Source organism: Pristiophorus japonicus, chromosome 8 (assembly GCF_044704955.1).
Source record: "Pristiophorus japonicus isolate sPriJap1 chromosome 8, sPriJap1.hap1, whole genome shotgun sequence".
NCBI lineage: Eukaryota > Metazoa > Chordata > Chondrichthyes > Pristiophoridae > Pristiophorus > Pristiophorus japonicus.
In genome coordinates this window covers 242966369-242990514 of record NC_091984.1, presented here as the reverse complement: position 1 = coordinate 242990514, position 24146 = coordinate 242966369, and the positions used below count along the sequence as shown (strand labels likewise).

At 49.6% G+C, this 24146-nt stretch overlaps 1 protein-coding gene across 1 annotated transcript in view; it reads right to left on the bottom strand.

Annotated features, from left to right (window-relative positions):
• Nucleotides 1–2145: 2145 nt before the first annotated feature.
• The window catches only part of LOC139269272 (nuclear receptor corepressor 2-like), a gene marked incomplete at its 3' end in the record, with an annotated part of 130366 nt that continues 108365 nt past the window's right edge, over nucleotides 2146–24146 (bottom strand). The window contains exons 5-7 of the mRNA XM_070888359.1: nucleotides 7026–7208; nucleotides 3503–3616; nucleotides 2146–2202 (exon numbers count right to left, since the gene is read on the bottom strand). Coding sequence (XP_070744460.1) covers nucleotides 2146–2202; nucleotides 3503–3616; nucleotides 7026–7208 — 354 coding nt within the window. The remainder of the gene's footprint in view (nucleotides 2203–3502; nucleotides 3617–7025; nucleotides 7209–24146) is intronic.

The following is a 24146-nucleotide window of genomic DNA, read 5'->3' as shown; positions in this document are numbered from 1 at the left end:
GAGAGAGGGAGAGAGGGGGGGGAGAGAGGGAGAGTGGGAGAGAGAGTGGGGGGGGGGAGAGTGAGAGAGGCAGAGTGGGGGGGGGAAGAGAGAGAGAGGGAGAGAGGGAGAGTGGGGGGGGTGAGAGAGGGAGAGTGGGGGAGAGAGGGAGAGTGTGGGGGAGAGAGGATAGAGGAAGAGTGGGGGGGGAGAGAGGGAGAGTGGGGAGGGAAGAGAGGGAGAGTGGGGGGGGGAAAGAGAGAGAGTGGGGGGGGGGAGAGAGAGAGAGAGAGTAGGGGGGGAAGAGAGAGAGTGGGGGGGAGAGAGGAGAGAGGGAGAGTGGGGGGGGGGAGAGAGAGAGAGTGGGGGGGGAGAGAGGGAGAGTGGGGGGGGGAAAGAGAGAGAGTGGGGGGGGGGAAGAGAGAGAGAGTGGGGGGGGAGAGAGAGAGAGAGAGAGTAGGGGGGGGAAGAGAGAGAGAGTGGGGGGGGAAAGAGAGAGAGAGTGGGTGGGGGAAGAGAGGGAGACTGGGTGAGAGGAAGAGGAGAAAGGGAGAGTGGGGGGGGGGGAGAGGAGAGAGGGAGAATGGGGGGGAGAGTGGGAGAGTGGGGGGGGGGAAAGAGAGGGAGAGTGGGGGAGAGAGGGAGAGTGGGGGAGAGAGGGAGAGTGGGGGGGGAGAGGGAGACTGGGGGAAGAGAGGGAGAGTGGGGGGGGAGAGGATAGAGGGAGAGAGGGAGAGTGGGGGGGAGAGAGGGAGAGTGGGGGGGGAGAGAGAGGGAGAGTGGGGGGGGAAAGAGAGGGAGAGTGGGGGGGGAAGAGAGGGAGAGTGGGGGAGAGAGGGAGACTGGGGGAAGAGAGGGAGAGTGGGGGGGGAGAGGATAGAGGGAGAGAGGGAGAGTGGGGGGGAGGAGAGAGGGATAGTGGGGGGGGGGAAGAGAGGGATAGTGGGGGGGGGGGGGAAGAGAGGGAGAGTGGGAGGGGGGGAAGAGAGAGAGTGGGGGGGGAGAGAGAGTGGGGGGGGAAGAGAGAGGTGGGGGGAAGAGAGAGAGTGGGGGGGGAGAGGGGAGAGTGGGGGGGGGGAGAGAGAGAGAGTGGGGGGGGGAAAGAGAGAGAGTGGGGGGGGGAAGAGAGAGAGTGGGGGGGGAAGAGAGAGAGTGGGGGGGGAAGAGAGAGAGTGGGGGGGGGAGAGAGCGAGAGTGGGGGGGGGAGATAGAGGGAGAGTGGGGGGGGAGAGGGAGAGTGGGGGGGGAGAGAGGGGAGAGTGGGGGGGGGAAGAGGGAGAGTGGGGGGGGGAAGAGAGAGAGAGAGAGAGAGAGTGGGGGGGGAAAGAGAGAGAGTGGGGGGGGAGAGAGGGAGAGTGGGGGGGGGGAAGAGGGAGAGTGGGGGGGGGAAGAGAGAGAGTGGGGGGGGAAGAGAGAGAGAGAGAGAGAGAGAGTGGGGGGGGAAAGAGAGAGAGTGGGGGGGGGAAGAGAGGGAGAGTGGGGGAGAGAGGGAGAGTGGGGGAGAGAGGGAGAGTGGGGGGGGGGAGAGGAGAGAGGGAGAGTGGGGGGGGGAAGAGAGGGAGAGTGGGGGGGGGGAAAGAGAGGGAGAGTGGGGGAGAGAGGGAGAGTGGGGGAGGGAGGGAGAGTGGGGGAGGGAGGGAGAGTGGGGGAGGGAGGGAGAGTGGGGGAGGGAGGGAGAGTGGGGGAGGGAGGGAGAGTGGGGGAGGGAGGGAGAGTGGGGGGGGGAGAGGGAGAGTGGGGGGGGAGAGAGGGAGAGTCGGGGGGGAGAGGAGAGAGGGAGAGGGGGAGAGAGGGGGTGGAGAGGAGAGAGGGAGAGAGGGAGAGTGGGGGGGGGGAGAGAGGGAGAGTGGGGGGGGGGAGAGAGGGAGAGTGAGGGAGAGAGGGAGAGAGGGGGGGGAGAGGAGAGAGGGAGAGAGAGGGAGAGTGGGGGGGGGGAAGAGGAGGGAGGGGGAGAGAGGGAGAGTGGGGGAGGGGAGAGAGTGAGAGTGGGGGGGGAGAGAGGGAGAGTGGGGGAGAGAGGGAGAGTGGGGGGGGGAGAGGAGGGAGAGAGAGGGAGAGTGGGGGGGGGGGAAGAGGAGAGAGAGAGTGAGAGTGGGGGGGGGGGGAGAAAGGGAAAGTTGGGGGGGGGGGAGGGAGAGGGAGAGGGGGGGGGGCAGACAGACTCACCAGCTCGACCTGGGGCCCCAGCCCCTCCAGAGTTCGATGTGCAGCTTCCGCTTTTTTCTGCAGCAAAAGAAGTTTTATGGTCAGAATGCCCCCGGCAGCATGTGAGCGGGTTAGCCACTGGCCATCGCAGTACAGGCCTTACAGCAAATGTCCCAGCACTGACCAACTACTCACAGGAAGTCAGAGCAATTGCTCTTCAAGGAATATCAAGTATATCAGAGGTCAGTGCAGCGATGCCCCTGAATATGGCAACCTCCCCATCCCCTCCCTCTGCTGGGTCGGGTTATCAAGGGCTATGAATCGGGTAAATAGATTTAAGATACAGAGCAGCTGTGATCTAAGTGAATGCAGAACAGGCTTGAGGGGCTGAATGGGTCTCCTCCTGTTCCTGTGTAACAGGCTCGAGGGGCTGAATGGCCTCCTCCTGTTCCTGTGTAACAGGCTCGAGGGGCTGAATGGGCCTCCTCCTGTTCCTGTGTAACAGGCTCGAGGGGCTGAATGGGTCTCCTCCTGTTCCTGTGTAACAGGCTCGAGGGGCTGAATGGGTCTCCTCCTGTTCCTGTGTAACAGGCTCGAGGGGCTGAATGGCCTCCTCCTGTTCCTGTGTAACAGGCTCGAGGGGCTGAATGGGCCTCCTCCTGTTCCTGTGTAACAGGCTCGAGGGGCTGAATGGGCCTCCTCCTGTTCCTGTGTAACAGGCTCGAGGGGCTGAATGGCCTCCTCCTGTTCCTGTGTAACAGGCTCGAGGGGCTGAATGGGTCTCCTCCTGTTCCTGTGTAACAGGCTCGAGGGGCTGAATGGCCTCCTCCTGTTCCTGTGTAACAGGCTCGAGGGGCTGAATGGCCTCCTGTTCCTGTGTAACAGGCTCGAGGGGCTGAATGGCCTCCTGTTCCTGTATTCTATGAACCATTAAGACATGTCTCAGCCACTATTCCATGTAAACAGTTCAATTGCAACTCCCAATGTTTAATTGGAGGAAATTTCAGCAGATCCAGAACTGGATGTGGGACAATTTAGAGACTGAGGAGGGATGGAGAGAAGTGGGGGTGAGGTAGAGCTGGGTGTCTCAGCATACATGTGGAAACTGACACCGAGGGGCAACATGTAGATGAGGAATAGGAGGGGCCTGACGATAGATCCTTGGGGGGCACCAGATGTAACGATGCGGGGCGGGAAGAGAAGCCGTTGCAGGTGATTCTCTGGCGACGAAGGGATGGACCAGGTGAGTCGCACCCACCCAGACCACCCAGACCACCCAGTGACGGGACGCCCACTGTGATGAGTCAGCCAGCGAGTGAAGAGTTTGAGTAAGATTTAGATTCACACTGCCCATTCCTGCCTTGTCTTAAACTCTTACCCGGTTCTCATGGTAAATGACTTGGACCACACTCTGATGTCTCTGCTCACTGGGGGCTGGGGAGACCGCATTCTCGGGCTCTGCTGGCTTTGCTGCCTCTGCTTCCAGCTGTTGCTGTAAGATTAAAACACAGAGCTTAACATTAGAGCGGGCCCAGGAGTACTGGCAGGAAGCACTTGTTCACACAAAGGGTGCTGGGAATCTGGAACTTCCTCCCCCAAAAGGCTGTGGGTCAATTTAAACTTTCAAGAATGAGATGACTAGGTTTGTGTTGGGTAAGGGTATCACAGGATACGGAGGAAAGGCGGGTCAATGGATTAAGATACAGATTAGCTGCGCTATAATTGAAGAGCAGAACAGGCTCGAACGGCTGTTCCTAGTTTCTATCTGCAATCTCCCCACGTTTCTGTTAATGACCATCAGGTCCTGGATATTTGTCTATCTTAAGTCCTATTCTTTGCGCCAGTACCATTTTCTAATATTAAATGTGTGGATATACAGGTTTACTAAGCAGTATTAGCAACAGGTGTAACACTGCGTGCATTTTCAACAAGAACCCTGGATAGGTTACAGGACCACATCACCATTATCAGGGGCAGTTCAAATCGAGTGTCTCATTAACGTACTGTGACAGACAACATTCCCAGATATAAGTGAGTCACAGCACCAACAGAGATTTCGTGTTTCCTTCTGTTACACATTTAGCAACCAAACATACATTTCTTGATTTGTGAATTATAGGGCACTGCAGAATAAATCACACCGTACATTTACAACCGTGTGTGAGTGTGAGTGAGAGAGTGAGGCAGAGAGAGAGAGTGTGAGAGTGTGTGCGTGAGAGAGAGAGAGAGAGAGTGTGTGAGAGTGTGTGTGTGAGAGAGAAAGAGAGAGAGTGTGAGTGAGTGTGTGAGTGAGTGAGTGAGTGTGAGAGTGAGTGAATGAATGAGTGAGTGAGTGGGTGAGTGAGTGTGAGAGTGAGTGAGTGAGTGGGTGAGTGTGAGAGTGAGTGAGTGAGTGAGTGAGTGGGTGAGTGAGTGAGAGAGTGAGTGAGTGAGTGTGAGAGTGAGTGAGTGAGTGGGTGAGTGTGAGAGTGTGTGCGTGAGAGAGAGAGAGAGAGTGTGTGAGAGTGTGTGTGTGAGAGAGAGAGAAAGAGAGAGAGTGTGAGTGAGTGTGTGAGTGTGTGAGTGGGTGAGTGAGTGTGAGAGTGAGTGAGTGAGTGAGTGAGTGAGTGAGTGAGTGGGTGAGTGAGTGAGTGAGTGTGAGAGTGAGTGAGTGAGTGAGTGGGTGAGTGTGAGAGTGAGTGAGTGAGTGAGTGAGTGAGTGAGTGAGTGAGTGAGTGAGTGTGAGAGTGAGTGAATGAGTGAAAAGCCTGTGTGTGTAAAGTTCTTGGTTTTCTGGCCCGAGGTTCTCACTACACTGCCCAAGCCCTATTGCACTGAGTGTTTTCAGCGCTCCACGGTTACAGGGGTGTTCGAATGGTGAGCAGGTTTAACACCGGCTGTCACTATTTATCAGCAGCAGGTAGTGTGGGTCAAACACCAAGCACTGGGCATCCACCCGCTTCATTCGACAGTCCCACGTCCCACACTTACAGGTAAATAGTATTAAAATGCACACTGTCATTCAGATTTTGGACTGGTAGAATCCTAACCCATAACTATATATCTTTTTGAAAAGCACAGAAATACCAGGAGTGTGATGCAGTGACCAGAGGCAGAGTGACTGGGACAGGCAGCTAAAGTTCCCGGAGAGAAGCAGTGTCACCCTCTCTCGATATCAGCAGATCAAACACAGCAGCGTACCCCCGATAATCAATCGGCCCTGCAGTGATGGGACTAACTACATCGTGTCTCTGGGTGTAATCACAACATCCCACTCCACAATAATCACTGTCACTGCACGCTGGGTCCACAGCCCCGAGACAGGGAGCAGCAGCGGCTATCTCACCCCCCCCCCACCCCCCGAGACAGGGAGCAGCCAGCGGCTATCTCACCCCTCCCTCCCCCCCCCCGAGACAGGGAGCAGCCAGCGGCTATCTCACCCCCCCCCCCCCCGAGACAGGGAGCAGCCAGCGGCTATCTCACCCCTCCCTCCCCCCCCCCGAGACAGGGAGCAGCCAGCGGCTATCTCACCCCCCCCCCCCCCGAGACAGGGAGCAGCCAGCGGCTATCTCACCCCCCACCCCCGAGACAGGGAGCAGCCAGCGGCTATCTCACCCCCCACCCCCGAGACAGGGAGCAGCCAGCGGCTATCTCACCCCCCCCCCCCCCCCGAGACAGGGAGCAGCCAGCGGCTATCTCACCCCCCCCCCCCCGAGACAGGGAGCAGCCAGCGGCTATCTCACCCCCCCCCCCCCGAGACAGGGAGCAGCCAGCGGCTATCTCACCCCCCACCCCCGAGACAGGGAGCAGCCAGCGGCTATCTCACCCCCCACCCCCGAGACAGGGAGCAGCCAGCGGCTATCTCACCCCCCCCCCCCCCGAGACAGGGAGCAGCCAGCGGCTATCTCACCCCCCACCCCCGAGACAGGGAGCAGCCAGCGGCTATCTCACCCCCCACCCCCGAGACAGGGAGCAGCCAGCGGCTATCTCACCCCCACCCCCCCCCCCTCGAGACAGGGAGCAGCCAGCGGCTATCTCACCCCCACCCCCCGAGACAGGGAGCAGCCAGCGGCTATCTCACCCCCCCCCCCCCGAGACAGGGAGCAGCCAGCGGCTATCTCACCCCCCCCCCCCCCCCCCGAGACAGGGAGCAGCCAGCGGCTATCTCACCCCCCCACCCCCCCCCGAGACAGGGAGCAGCCAGCGGCTATCTCACCACCCCCCCCCGAGACAGGGAGCAGCCAGCAGCTATCGATCAGCCCCCCGCCCCACCCCGCCCCGGAGATAGGGAGCAGCCAGCGGTTATCGATCAGCTTGTGGCAGGATTCACTCAATAGAAACACAGTTCCAACACCACTATTTCTGCTTTCTATTTAGTGGCGTTTTCTACAAAGTTAAACTATTTTAACAGCACAAACTATCAGCCAAACATATCACTGCACTCACGGTGCTCAAACCAATCCATCGGTGGAATGAAAAGAGTGTTTCACACAAAGCAGGGAGCACGTCACTGTACAATGACCAGCTCCCTGCCGTGTGCACGACTCAGTCCCAGGGGTTGGGCTCAGTGTACAAATTGAAATTATATTCGACCTTCATGTTTATTCCCATTAAGAGGAAGCAGAGCCAGTTGGCATTGACTGGTCCCTCACATTCCGTTTTACAAATTCCATCGCACTACAAGCTCCGCTCAGGAATCCGGTGCCTCGATATTTAGGATCAGAAATTATGCTCATTGCCCATCTTTAAATATTTCTGGCCCATCAGAGATTTAGTATTAACTAGACTTAGATCATAACAAAAAGGTTTAAATCCTGCGCTGGAGGGATTTGCCCTGTGAGCCACGTTTGCACAGGTTCCTGTCGCTCTACACCACAAGCCCAGCTCTCCCTCACCGGACCCGACACGGCCCCGCACATTACCTGCTTCTTCTTCAGTTTGGTAATCTGCTGCTCGACCATTGAAATCTCCCTGTCCACCCGGTCCATGCTCTGGATCAGCTCCTCCTTCGCCAGGCCAGTGGGTACCAAGTCTACATCCAGATCCCGCTGCTGTGACAGGCCAACGGGCGACACAGCCTCAACATTACTGGAGGCACAACGCTCCTGGAGGGGCAGAGAGAGACAGACTCATTCACGGCAACAGGAGCGAGGGTCAGTTTCCTGGAAGTTCTTCCTTCACCAAAAGACAATTACTTGTGCATCACACGAATACCTGAACACCGGGTAATAATCCACACCCTTTACACCGGGTAATAATCCACACCCTTTACACCGGGTAATAATCCACACCCTTTACACCGGGTAATAATCCACACCCTTTACACCGGGTAATAATCCACACCCTTTACACCGGGTAATAATCCACACCCTTTACACCGGGTAATAATCCACACCCTTTACACCGGGTAATAATCCACACCCTTTACACCGGGTAATAATCCACACCTTATACACCGGGTAATAATCACACACCCTATACACCGGGGGTAATAATCCACACCCTATACAGCGGAGGTAATAAGCCACACCCTATACACTGGGTAATAATCCACTCCCGATACACCGGGGGTAATAATCCACACCCGATACACCGAGTAATAGTCCACACGCTATACACCGAGTGTAATAATCCAAAACCCGATACACCGGGTAATGATCAACACCTTATACACCGGGGGTAATAATCCACACCCTATACACCGGGTAATAATCCACACCCGAGACACCGGGTAATAATTCACACCCTATACGCTGGGAAATAATCAACACCTGAGACACCGGGTAATGATCCACACCCTATACACCGGGTAATAATTCACACCATTTACACCGGGTAATAATTCACACCATATACACTGGGTAATAATTTACACCATATACACCGGGGTAATAATCCACACCCTATACACCGGGGTAATAATCCACACCCTATACACTGGGTAATAATCCACACCCTATACACCGGGTAATAATCCACACCCTATACACTGGGAAATAATCCACACCGTATACATCGGGTAATAAACAATACCCTATACACCGGGTAATAATCAAATACCCGATACACAGGGTTGGGGGGGGTGGTAATAATGCACCCCCTATACACCGGATAATAACCTACACCATATACTTTGGGTAATAATCCACACCCGATACACCGGGTAATAATCCACATCCTATACACCAGCAAATAATCCATACGCTATACAACGGGGGGGTAATAATCCACACCCGATACACTGGGTAATAGTCCACACCCTATACACCGGGTAATAATCCACACCCTATACACTGGGTAATAATCCACACCCTATACACCGGGTAATAATCCACACCCTATACACCGGGTAATACTCCACACCCTATACACCGGGTAATAATCCATACACTATACAACAGGGGGGTAATAATCCACACCCTATACACCGGATAATACTCCACACCCTATACACCGGGTAATAATCCATACACTATACAACAGGGGGGTAATAATCCACACCCTATACACCGGGTAATAATCAACACCCTATACACCTGGTGTAATATTCCACACCCTAAACATCGGGGTATTAATCCACACCCTATACACCTGGGGTAATATTCCACAACCTATACACCGGGTAAAAATCTACACCCTATACACCGGGTAAAAATTCACACCCTATACACAGCGAGGTCATAATCCACACCCTATACACCGGGTAATAATCCACACCCTATACACTGGGTAATAATTCACACCCTATGCACCGGGTAATAATCCACACCCTATACACCGGGTAATAATCCACTCCCTATACACTGGGTAATAATCCACACCCTATATACCGGGGGTAATAATCCACACCCTATACACCGGGGGTAATAAACCACACCCTATACACCGGGGGTAATAATCCACACCCTACACACTGGGTAATAATCCACACCCTACACACTGGGTAATAATCCACACAATATACACCGGGGGTAATAATCCACACCCTATACACCGGGAAATAATCCACACCTTATACACCGGTTATAATTCACGCCCTATACACCGTATAATAATTCACACCCTATACACTGGGGGTAATAATCCACACCCTATACATCGGGTAATAATACACACCCTATACACGGGAAAATAATTCACCTTATACACCGGGTAATAATTCACGCCCTATACACCGTGCAATAATTCACACCCTATACACCGGGGGTAATAATCCACACCCTATACAACGGGTAATAATCCACACCCAATACACTGCGGGTAATAATCCACATCTTATACACTGGGTAATAATCCACACCCTATACACCGGGTAATAATCCACACCCAATACACCATGGGTAATAATCCACACCCAATACACCATGGGTAATAATCCACACCCTATACACCGGTTATTAATGCACACCCAATACACTGGATGATAATCCACACTCTATACACCGGGAAATAATCCACACCCTATACACCGGGTAATAACCCTTACCTTATACACCGGGGCGGTAATACTCCACACCCTATACACCGTGTAATAATCCACACGCTATACACCGGGTAATAATCCACACCCTATACGCCGGGTAATAATCCACACACTATACACCGGGTAATAATCCACACCATATACACAGGGTAATAATCCACACCCTATTCACCGGGTAATAATCCACACCCGATACACCGGGTAATAATCCACACCCGATACACCGGATAATAATCCATCCACTATACACCGGGTAATAATCAACAGGCTATACACCGGGCGTAACAATCCACACCGTATGTACCGAGTAATAATCAACACCCTATACACCGTGGAATAATGCACACATTTTACACCGGGTAATAATCCACACCCTATACACCGGGCATAATCATCCACACCCTATACACCGGGCGTAATCATCCACACCCTATACACCGAGTAATAATCCACACCCTATATACCGGGGGTAATAATCCACAACCTCTACACTGGGTAATAATCCACATTCTATACACCGGGTAATAATCCACACCCTATACACCGGGTAATAATCCACACCCCACACACTGGGTAATAATCCACACAATATACACCGGGGGTAATGATCCACACCCTAAACACCGGGTAATAATCCACACCCTATACACCGGGAAATAATTCACACCCAATACACCACAGGTAATAATCCACACCCTATACACCGGATAATAATCCACACCCCATAGACCGGGTAATAATCCACACCCTATACACCGGGTAATAATCCACACTCTATACACTGGGGGTAATATTCCACACCCTATACACAGGGTAATAATCCGCACCCTATACACCGGGTAATAATCCACATCCTATACACCGGGTAATAATCCACACCCTATACACCGGGTAATAATCCACACCCTATACACCAGGGGTAATAATCCACACCCGAAACACAGGGTAATACTGCACACCCTATACAACGGGTAATGATCCACAACCTATACACCGGGAAATAATCCACACCCTATACACCGGGTAATAATCCACACCCTATACACCAGGGGTAATAATCCACACCCGAAACACAGGGTAATACTGCACACCCTATACAACGGGTAATGATCCACAACCTATACACCGGGAAATAATCCACAACCTATACACCGGGTAATCATCCACACACTGTACACCGCAAGAAATAATGCATACCCTATACACCAGGTCATAATCCACACCCGATACACCGGGTAATAATCCACACCCTATACACCGGGGGTAATAATCCACTCCCTATACACCGGATAATAATCAACACCCGATACACCGGGTAATCATCCACACCCTGTACACCGCAAGAAATAATCCAACCCTATACACCGGGGGTAATTATCCACACCCTGTACACCGGGGGTAATAATCCACACCCTATACACCGGGGGTAATAATCCACACCCTATACACCGGGGGTAATAATCCACACCCGATACACCGGGGGAATGAATCTACACCCTATTCACGGGGTAATAATCCACACCCCATACACCGGGTAATAAATCACACCCTATACACCGGATAGTAATCCACACCCTATACACCGGGTAACAATTCATGCCCGATACGCCGGGGGTAATAATCCACACCCTATACACCGGGTAATAATCCACACCCTATACATCAGGGGTAATAATCCATACCCTATACACTGGGTAATAAACCATACCCTATACACCGGGGGTCATAATCCACACCCTATACACCGGGTAATAATCCACATCCTATACACCGGGTAATAATCCACACCCTATACACCGAGTAACAATTCATGCCCTAGACACCGGGTAATAATCCACAGCCTATACACCGGTGGTAATAATCCACACCCTATACACTGCGGGTAATAATCCACACCCGATACACCAGTGGTAATAATCCACACCCTATACACTGGGTAATAAACCACACCCTAAACACCGGGGGTCATAATCCACACCCTATACACCGGGTAATAATCAACACCCGATACACCGGGTAATAATCCACACCCTATACACCGGGGGTAATAATCCACACCCTATACACTGGGTAATCATCTACACCTTATACACCGGGTAATAATCCACACCCTATACACCGGGGGTAATAATCTACATCCTATACACCGGGTAATAAACAGCACCCTATACACCGGGTAATAATCAACACCCTATACACCGGGTAATAATCCACACGCTATACACCGGGTAATAATCCACACCCTATACACCGGGTAATAATCCACACCATATAACACCGGGTAATAATCCACACCCTATACACCGGGTAATAATCCACACCCTACACACCGGGTAATAATCCACACCCAATACACCGGGGGTGATAATCCACACTCTATACACCAGGTAATAATCCACACCCTGTACACCAGGGGTAATAATCCACACCCTATACAGCGGGGTAATAATCCACACCCTATACACCGGGTAATAATCCACACCCAATAACCCGGGGTGATAATCCACACCCTATACACCGGGTAATAATCCACACCCTATACAGCGGGGGTAATAATCCACACCCTATACACCGGGTAATAATCCACACACTATTTACCGGGTAATAATCCACACCCTATATACCGGGGGTAATAATCCACACCCTATACACCGGGGGTAATAAACCACACCCTATACACCGGGGGTAATAATCCACACCCTAAACACTGGGTAATAATCCACATCCTATACACCGGTGGTAATAATCCACACCCTATACACCGGGTAATAATCCACACCCTTTCCACCAGGGGTAATAATCCACACCCTATACACCGGGTAATAATCCACACCCTATACACTGGGTAATAATCCAGACCCTATACACAGGGTAATAATCTACTCTCTATACACCGGGTAATAATCCACATCCTTTCCGCTGAGTAATAATTCACACCCTTTACACCGGTAATAATCCACACCCTATACACTAGGTAATGATCCACACCATATACACCGGGCAATAATCCACACCCTTTACACCAGGTGTAATAATCCACACCCAATACACCCGGGAAATAATCCACACCCTATACACCGGTGGTAATAATCCAGACCCTATACCTGGGTAATAATCGACACCCTAGACACCGGGTAATAATTCAGACCCGATACACCGGGTTATAATCCACACCCTATACACCGGTGGTAATTATCCAGACCCTATACAGTGGGTAATAATCCACACCCTATACACCGGGTAATAATCCAGACCCTATACATCGGGTAATAATCCACACCCTATACACCAGGGGTAATAATTCACACCCTATACACCAGGGGTAATAATTCATACCCTATACACCGGGTAATAATCCACACCCTATACACTGGGTAATAATCCACACCCTATACACTGGGTAATAATCCTCACCCTATACACTGGGTAATAATCCACACCCTATACACCGGGGGTCATAATCCACACCCGATACACAGGGTAATAATCCAAACCCTATACACCGGGTAATAATCCACACCCTAAACACCGGGGGTGATAATCCACACCCTATACACCGGGGGTGATAATCCACACCCTATACACCGGGGGTAATAATCCACACCCTATACACCGGGTAATAATCCACACCCTATACACCGGGTAATGATCCACACCCTATACAGCGGGGTAATAATCCACACCCTATACACCGGGTAATAATCCACACCTAATACACCGGGGGTGATAATCCACACCCTATACACCGGGTAATAATCCAAACACTATACACCGGGTAATAATCAACACACTACACACCGGGTAATAATCCACACCCTATACAGCGGGGGTAATAATCCACACCCTATACAGTGGGTAACAATCCACACCCTATATACCGGGTAATAATCCACACCCTATACACCGGGTAATAATCCACACCCTATACAGTGGGGTAATAATCCACACCCTACATACCCGGGGTAATAATCCACACCCTACACACCGGGGGTAATAATCCACACCCTACACACTGGGGGTAATAATCCACACCCTATACACCGGGTAATAATCCACACCCTATACACCGGGGGTAATAATCCACACCCTATACACCGGGGGTAATAATCCACACCCTATACACCTGGTAATAATCCACACTCTATACACCGGGTAATAATCCACACCCTATACACTGGGTAATAATCCACACCCTATACACTGGGTAATAATCCACACCCTATACACCGGGGGTCATAATCCACACCCTATACACAGGGTAATAATCCACACCCTATACACCGGGTAATAATCCACACCCTAAACACCGGGTAATAATCCACACCCTATACACCGGGTAATAATCCACACCCTATACACCGGGGGTAATAATCTACATCCTATACACCGGGTAATAAACAGCACCCTATACACCGGGTAATAATCAACACCCTATACACCGGGTAATAATCCACACCCTATACACCGGGTAATAATCCACGCCCTATACACCGTGTAATAATCCACACGCTATACACCGGGTAATAATCCACACCCTATACACCGGGTAATAATCCACACCCTACACACCGGGTAATAATCCACACCCAATACATCGGGGGTGATAATCCACACTCTATACACCAGGTAATAATCCACACCCTGTACACCAGGGGTAATAATCCACACCCTATACAGCGGGGTAATAATCCACACCCTATACACCGGGTAATAATCCACACCCAATAACCCGGGGTGATAATCCACACCCTATACACCGGGTAATAATCCACACCCTATACAGCGGGGGTAATAATCCACACCCTATACACCGGGTAATAATCCACACACTATTTACCGGGTAATAATCCACACCCTATATACCGGGGGTAATAATCCACACCCTATACACCGGGGGTAATAAACCACACCCTATACACCGGGGGTAATAATCCACACCCTAAACACTGGGTAATAATCCACATCCTATACACCGGTGGTAATAATCCACACCCTATACACCGGGTAATAATCCACACCCTTTCCACCAGGGGTAATAATCCACACCCTATACACCGGGTAATAATCCACACCCTATACACTGGGTAATAATCCAGACCCTATACACAGGGTAATAATCTACTCTCTATACACCGGGTAATAATCCACATCCTTTCCGCTGAGTAATAATTCACACCCTTTACACCGGTAATAATCCACACCCTATACACTAGGTAATGATCCACACCATATACACCGGGCAATAATCCATACCCTTTACACCAGGTGTAATAATCCACACCCAATACACCCGGGAAATAATCCACACCCTATACACCGGTGGTAATAATCCAGACCCTATACCTGGGTAATAATCGACACCCTAGACACCGGGTAATAATTCAGACCCGATACACCGGGTTATAATCCACACCCTATACACCGGTGGAAATTATCCAGACCCTATACAGTGGGTAATAATCCACACCCTATACACCGGGTAATAATCCAGACCCTATACATCGGGTAATAATCCACACCCTATACACCAGGGGTAATAATTCACACCCTATACACCAGGGGTAATAATTCATACCCTATACACCGGGTAATAATCCACACCCTATACACTGGGTAATAATCCACACCCTATACACTGGGTAATAATCCACACCCTATACACTGGGTAATAATCCACACCCTATACACCGGGGGTCATAATCCACACCCTATACATAGGGTAATAATCCAAACCCTATACACCGAGTAATAATCCACACCCTAAACACCGGGTAATAATCCACACCCTATACACCGGGTAATAATCCACACCCTATACACAGGGTAATAATCCACTCCCTATACACCGGGAGTGATAATCCACACCCTATACACCGGGGGTGATAATCCACACCCTATACACCGGGGGTAATAATCCACACCCTATACACCGGGTAATAATCCACACCCTATACACCGGGTAATGATCCACACCCTATACAGCGGGGTAATAATCCACACCCTATACACCGGGTAATAATCCACACCTAATACACCGGGGGTGATAATCCACACCCTATACACCGGGTAATAATCCAAACACTATACACCGGGTAATAATCAACACACTACACACCGGGTAATAATCCACACCCTATACAGCGGGGGTAATAATCCACACCCTATACAGTGGGTAACAATCCACACCCTATATACCGGGTAATAATCCACACCCTATACACCGGGTAATAATCCACACCCTATACAGTGGGGTAATAATCCACACCCTACATACCCGGGGTAATAATCCACACCCTACACACCGGGGGTAATAATCCACACCCTATACACCGGGTAATAATCCACACCCTATACACCGGGTAATAATCCACACCCTATACACTGGGTAATAATCCAGACCCTATACACAGGGTAATAATCTACTCTCTATACACCGGGTAATAATCCACATCCTTTCCGCTGAGTAATAATTCACACCCTTTACACCGGTAATAATCCACACCCTATACACTAGGTAATGATCCACACCATATACACCGGGCAATAATCCACACCCTTTACACCAGGTGTAATAATCCACACCCAATACACCCGGGAAATAATCCACACCCTATACACCGGTGGTAATAATCCAGACCCTATACCTGGGTAATAATCGACACCCTAGACACCGGGTAATAATTCAGACCCGATACACCGGGTTATAATCCACACCCTATACACCGGTGGTAATTATCCAGACCCTATACAGTGGGTAATAATCCACACCCTATACACCGGGTAATAATACAGACCCTATACATCGGGTAATAATCCACACCCTATACACCAGGGGTAATAATTCACACCCTATACACCAGGGGTAATAATTCATACCCTATACACCGGGTAATAATCCACACCCTATACACTGGGTAATAATCCACACCCTATACACTGGGTAATAATCCTCACCCTATACACTGGGTAATAATCCACACCCTATACACCGGGGGTCATAATCCACACCCGATACACAGGGTAATAATCCAAACCCTATACACCGGGTAATAATCCACACCCTAAACACCGGGGGTGATAATCCACACCCTATACACCGGGGGTGATAATCCACACCCTATACACCGGGGGTAATAATCCACACCCTATACACCGGGTAATAATCCACACCCTATACACCGGGTAATGATCCACACCCTATACAGCGGGGTAATAATCCACACCCTATACACCGGGTAATAATCCACACCTAATACACCGGGGGTGATAATCCACACCCTATACACCGGGTAATAATCCAAACACTATACACCGGGTAATAATCAACACACTACACACCGGGTAATAATCCACACCCTATACAGCGGGGGTAATAATCCACACCCTATACAGTGGGTAACAATCCACACCCTATATACCGGGTAATAATCCACACCCTATACACCGGGTAATAATCCACACCCTATACAGTGGGGTAATAATCCACACCCTACATACCCGGGGTAATAATCCACACCCTACACACCGGGGGTAATAATCCACACCCTACACACTGGGGGTAATAATCCACACCCTATACACCGGGTAATAATCCACACCCTATACACCGGGGGTAATAATCCACACCCTATACACCGGGGGTAATAATCCACACCCTATACACCTGGTAATAATCCACACTCTATACACCGGGTAATAATCCACACCCTATACACTGGGTAATAATCCACACCCTATACACTGGGTAATAATCCACACCCTATACACCGGGGGTCATAATCCACACCCTATACACAGGGTAATAATCCACACCCTATACACCGGGTAATAATCCACACCCTAAACACCGGGTAATAATCCACACCCTATACACCGGGTAATAATCCACACCCTATACACCGGGGGTAATAATCTACATCCTATACACCGGGTAATAAACAGCACCCTATACACCGGGTAATAATCAACACCCTATACACCGGGTAATAATCCACACCCTATACACCGGGTAATAATCCACGCCCTATACACCGTGTAATAATCCACACGCTATACACCGGGTAATAATCCACACCATATAACACCGGGTAATAATCCACACCCTATACACCGGGTAATAATCCACACCCTACACACCGGGTAATAATCCACACCCAATACACCGGGGGTGATAATCCACACTCTATACACCAGGTAATAATCCACACCCTGTACACCAGGGGTAATAATCCACACCCTATACAGCGGGGTAATAATCCACACCCTATACACCGGGTAATAATCCACACCCAATAACCCGGGGTGATAATCCACACCCTATACACCGGGTAATAATCCACACCCTATACAGCGGGGGTAATAATCCACACCCTATACACCGGGTAATAATCCACACACTATTTACCGGGTAATAATCCACACCCTATATACCGGGGGTAATAATCCACACCCTATACACCGGGGGTAATAAACCACACCCTATACACCGGTGGTAATAATCCACACCCTATACACCGGGTAATAATCCACACCCTTTCCACCAGGGGTAATAATCCACACCCTATACACCGGGTAATAATCCACACCCTATACACTGGGTAATAATCCAGACCCTCTCCACAGGGTAATAATCTACTCTCTATACACCAGGTAATAATCCACATCCTTTCCGCTGAGTAATAATCCACACCCTTTACACCGGTAATAATCCACACCCTATACACTAGGTAATGAACCACACCATATACACCGGGCAATAATCCACACCCTTTACACCAGGTGTAATAATCCACACCCAATACACCCGGGAAATAATCCACACCCTATACACCGGTGGTAATAATCCAGACCCTATACCTGGGTAATAATCGACACCCTAGACACCGGGTAATAATTCAGACCCGATACACCGGGTTATAATCCACACCCTATACACCGGTGGTAATAATCCAGACCCTATACAGTGGGTAATAATCAACACCCTATACACCGGGGGTCATAATCCACACCCTATACACAGGGTAATAATCCAAACCCTATACACCGGGTAATAATCCACACCCTAAACACCGGGTAATAATCCACACCCTATACACAGGGTAATAATCCACTCCCTATACACCGGGGGTGATAATCCACACCCTATACACCGGGGGTGATAATCCACACCCTATACACCGGGGGTAATAATCCACAACCTATACACCGGGTAATAATCCACACCCTATACACCGGGTAATGATCCACACCCTATACAGCGGGGTAATAATCCACACCCTATACACCGGGTAATAATCCACACCTAATACACCGGGGGTGATAATCCACACCCTATACACCGGGTAATAATCCAAACACTATACACCGGGTAATAATCAACACACTACACACCGGGTAATAATCCACACCCTATACAGCGGGGGTAATAATCCACACCCTATACAGTGGGTAACAATCCACACCCTATATACCGGGTAATAATCCACACCCTATACACCGGGTAATAATCCACACCCTATACAGTGGGGTAATAATCCACACCCTACATACCCGGGGTAATAATCCACACCCTACACACCGGGGGTAATAATCCACACCCTACACACTGGGGGTAATAATCCACACCCTATACACCGGGTAATAATCCACACCCTATACACCGGGGGTAATAATCCACACCCTATACACCGGGGGTAATAATCCACACCCTATACACCTGGTAATAATCCACACTCTATACACTGGGTAATAATCCACACCCTATACACTGGGTAATAATCCACACCCTATACACCGGGGGTCATAATCCACACCCTATACACAGGGTAATAATCCACACCCTATACACCGGGTAATAATCCACACCCTAAACACCGGGTAATAATCCACACCCTATACATCGGGTAATAATCCACACCCTATACACAGGGTAATAATCCACTCCCTATACACCGGGGGTGATAATCCACACCCTATACACCGGGGGTGATAATCCACACCCTATACACCGGGGGTGATAATCCACACCCAATACACCGGGGGTAATAATCCACACCCTATACACCGGGTAATAATCCACACCCTATACACCGGGTAATAATCCACACCCAAGACACCGGGTAATGATCCACACCCTACACAGCGGGGTAATACTCCACACACTATACACCGGGTAATAATCCACACCTAATACACCGGGGGTGATAATCCACACCCTATACACCGGGTAATAATCCAAACCCTATACACCGGGTAATAATCCACACCCTATACACCGGGTAATGATCCACACCCTATACAGCGGGGTAATAATCCACACCCTATACACCGGGTAATAATCCAGACCCTATACACAGGGTAATAATCTACTCTCTATACACCAGGTAATAATCCACATCCTTTCCGCTGAGTAATAATCCACACCCTTTACACCGGTAATAATCCACACCCTATACACCGGGTAATAATCAACACCCTACACACCGGGTAATAATCCACACCCTATACAGCGGGGGTAATAATCCACACCCTATACAGTGGGTAACAATCCACACCCTATACACCGGGGGTAATAATCCACACCCTATACAGCGTGGGTAATAATCCACACCCTATACACTGGGGTAATAATCCACACCCTATACACCGGTGGTAATAATCCACACCCTATACACCGGGGGTAATAATCCACACCCTATACACCGGGTAATAATCCACACCCTATACACCGGGTAATAATCCATACCCTATACACAGGGTAATAATCCACACCCTATACACCGTGGGTAATAATCCACAATCTATACACCGGGTAATAATCCAGACCCTATACACTAGGTAATAATCCACACCCTATACACCGGGGGTAATAATCCACACCCTATACAGCGTGGGTAATAATCCACACCCTATACACTGGGGTAATAATCCACACCCTATACACCGGTGGTAATAATCCACACCCTATACACCGGGGGTAATAATCCACACCCTATACACCGGGGGTAATAATCCACACCCTATACACCGGGGGTAATAATCCACACCCTATATACCTGGTAATAATCCACACTCTATACACCGGGTAATAATCCACACCCTATACACAGGGTAATAATCCACACCCTATACACCGGGGTAATAATCCACACCCTATACACCGGGGTAATAATCCACACCCTATACACCGGTGGTAATAATCCACACCCTACATACCGGGGGTAATAATCCACACCCGACACACCGGGGGTAATAATCCACACCCTACACACTGGGGGTAATAGTCTACACCCTATACACCGGGTAATAATCCACACCCTATACACCGGGGGTAATAATCCACACCCTATACACCGGGGGTAATAATCCACACCCGATACACCGCGTAATAATCCACACTCTATACACCGGGTAATAATCCACACCCTATACACTGGGGTAATAATCCACACCCTATACACCGGTGGTAATAATCCACACCCTATACACCGGTGGTAATAATCCACACCCTACATACCGGGGGTAATAATCCACACCCTATACACCGGGTGTAATAATCCACACCCTATACACCTGGTAATAATCCACACTCTATACACCGGGTAATAATCCACACCCTATACACAGGGTAATAATCCACACGCTACACACTGGGGGTAATAATCTACACACTGGGGGTAATAATCCACACCCTGTACACCGGGGGTAATAATCTACACTCTATACACCTGGTAATAATCCACACTCTATACACCGGGTAATAATTCACACCCTATACACAGGGTAATAATCCACACCCTGCACACTGGGGGTAATAATCCACACCCTACACACTGGGGGTAATAATCCACACCCTACACACTGGGGGTAATAATCTACGCCCTATACACCGGGGGTAATAATCCACACCCTATACACCGGGTAATAATCCACACCATATAACACCGGGTAATAATCCACACCCTATGCACCGGGTAATAATCCACACCCTACACACCGGGTAATAATCCACACCCAATACACCGGGGGTGACAATCCACACTCTATACACCAGGTAATAATCCACACCCTATACACCAGGGGTAATAATCCACACCCTATACACCGGTTAATAATCCACACCCTATACAGCGGGGTAATAATCCACACCCTATACACCGGGTAATAATCCACACACTATTTACCGGGTAATAATCCACACCCTATATACCGGGGGTAATAAACCACACCCTATACACCGGGGGTAATAATCCACACCCTAAACACTGGATAATAATCCACATCCTATACACCGGTGGTAATAATCCACACCCTATACACCGGGTAATAATCCACACCCTTTCCACCAGGGGTAATAATCCACACCCTATACACCGGGTAATAATCCACACCCTATACACTGGGTAATAATCCACACCCTATACACTGGGTAATAATCCAGACCCTATACACAGGGTAATAATCTACTCTCTATACACCGGGTAATAATCCACACCCTTTCCGCTGAGTAATAATCCACACCATTTACACCGGGTAATAATCCACACCCTATACACTGGGTAATGATCCACACCGTATACACCGGGCAATAATCCACACCCTTTACACCAGGTGTAATAATCCACACCCAATACACCCGGGAAATAATCCACACCCTATACACCGGTGGTAATAATCCAGATCCTATACCTGGGTAATAATCGACACCCTAGACACCGGGTTATAATCCACACCCTATACACCGGTGGTAATTATCCAGACCCTATACAGTGGGTAATAATCCACACCCTATACACCGGGTAATAATCCAGACCCTATACATCGGGTAATAATCCACACCCTATACACCAGGGGTAATAATTTACACCCTATACACCGGGTAATAATTCATACCCTATACACCGGGTAATAATCCACACCCTATACACTGGGTAATAATCCACACCCTATACACTGGGTAATAATCCACACCCTATACACCGGGGGTCATAATCCACACCCTATACACAGGGTAATAATCCACACCCTATACACCGGGTAATAATCCACACCCTATACAGTGGGTAACAATCCACACCCTATACACCGGGTAATAATCCACACCCTATACACCGGGTAATAATCCACATCGTATACAGCGGGGTAATAAACCACACCCTATACACCTGGTAATAATCCACACCCTATACACAGGGTAATAATCCATACCCTATACACAGGGTAATAATCCACACCCTATACACCGTGGGTAATAATCCACAATCTATACACCGGGTAATAATCCAGACCCTATACACTAGGTAATAATCCACACCCTATACACCGGGGGTAATAATCCACACCCTATACAGCGTGGGTAATAATCCACACCCTATACACCGGTGGTAATAATCCACACCCTATACACCGGGGGTAATAATCCACACCCTATACACCGGGGGTAATAATCCACACCCTATACACCGGGGGTAATAATCCACACCCTATACACCGGGGGTAATAATCCACACCCTATATACCTGGTAATAATCCACACTCTATACACCGGGTAATAATCCACACCCTATACACAGGGTAATAATCCACACCCTATACACCGGGGTAATAATCCACACCCTATACACCGGGGTAATAATCCACACCCTATACACCGGTGGTAATAATCCACACCCTACATACCGGGGGTAATAATCCACACCCTACACACCGGGGGTAATAATCCACACCCTACACACTGGGGGTAATAATCTACACCCTATACACCGGGTAATAATCCACACCCTATACACCGGGGGTAATAATCCACACCCTATACACCGGGGGTAATACTTCACACCCTATACACCTGGTAATAATCCACACTCTATACACCGGGTAATAATCCACACCCTATACACTGGGGTAATAATCCACACCCTATACACCGGTGGTAATAATCCACACCCTATATACCGGGGGTAATAATCCACACCCTATACACCGGGGGTAATAATCCACACCCTATACACCTGGTAATAATCCACACTCTATACACCGGGTAATAATCCACACCCTATACACAGGGTAATAATCCACACCCTACACACTGGGGGTAATAATCTACACACTGGGGGTAATAATCCACACCCTGTACACCGGGGGTAATAATCCACACTCTATACACCTGGTAATAATCCACACTCTATACACCGGGTTATAATCCACACCCTATACACAGGGTAATAATCCACACCCTGCACACTGGGGCAATAATCCACACCCTACACACTGGGGGTAATAATCCACACCCTACACACTGGGGGTAATAATCTACGCCCTATACACCGGGGGTAATAATCTACGCCCTATACACCGGGGGTAATAATCCACACCCTATACACCGGGTAATAATCCACACCATATAACACCGGGTAATAATCCACACCCTACACACCGGGTAATAATCCACACCCAATACATCGGGGGTGATAATCCACACTCTATACACCAGGTAATAATCCACACCCTGTACACCAGGGGTAATAATCCACACCCTATACAGCGGGGTAATAATCCACACCCT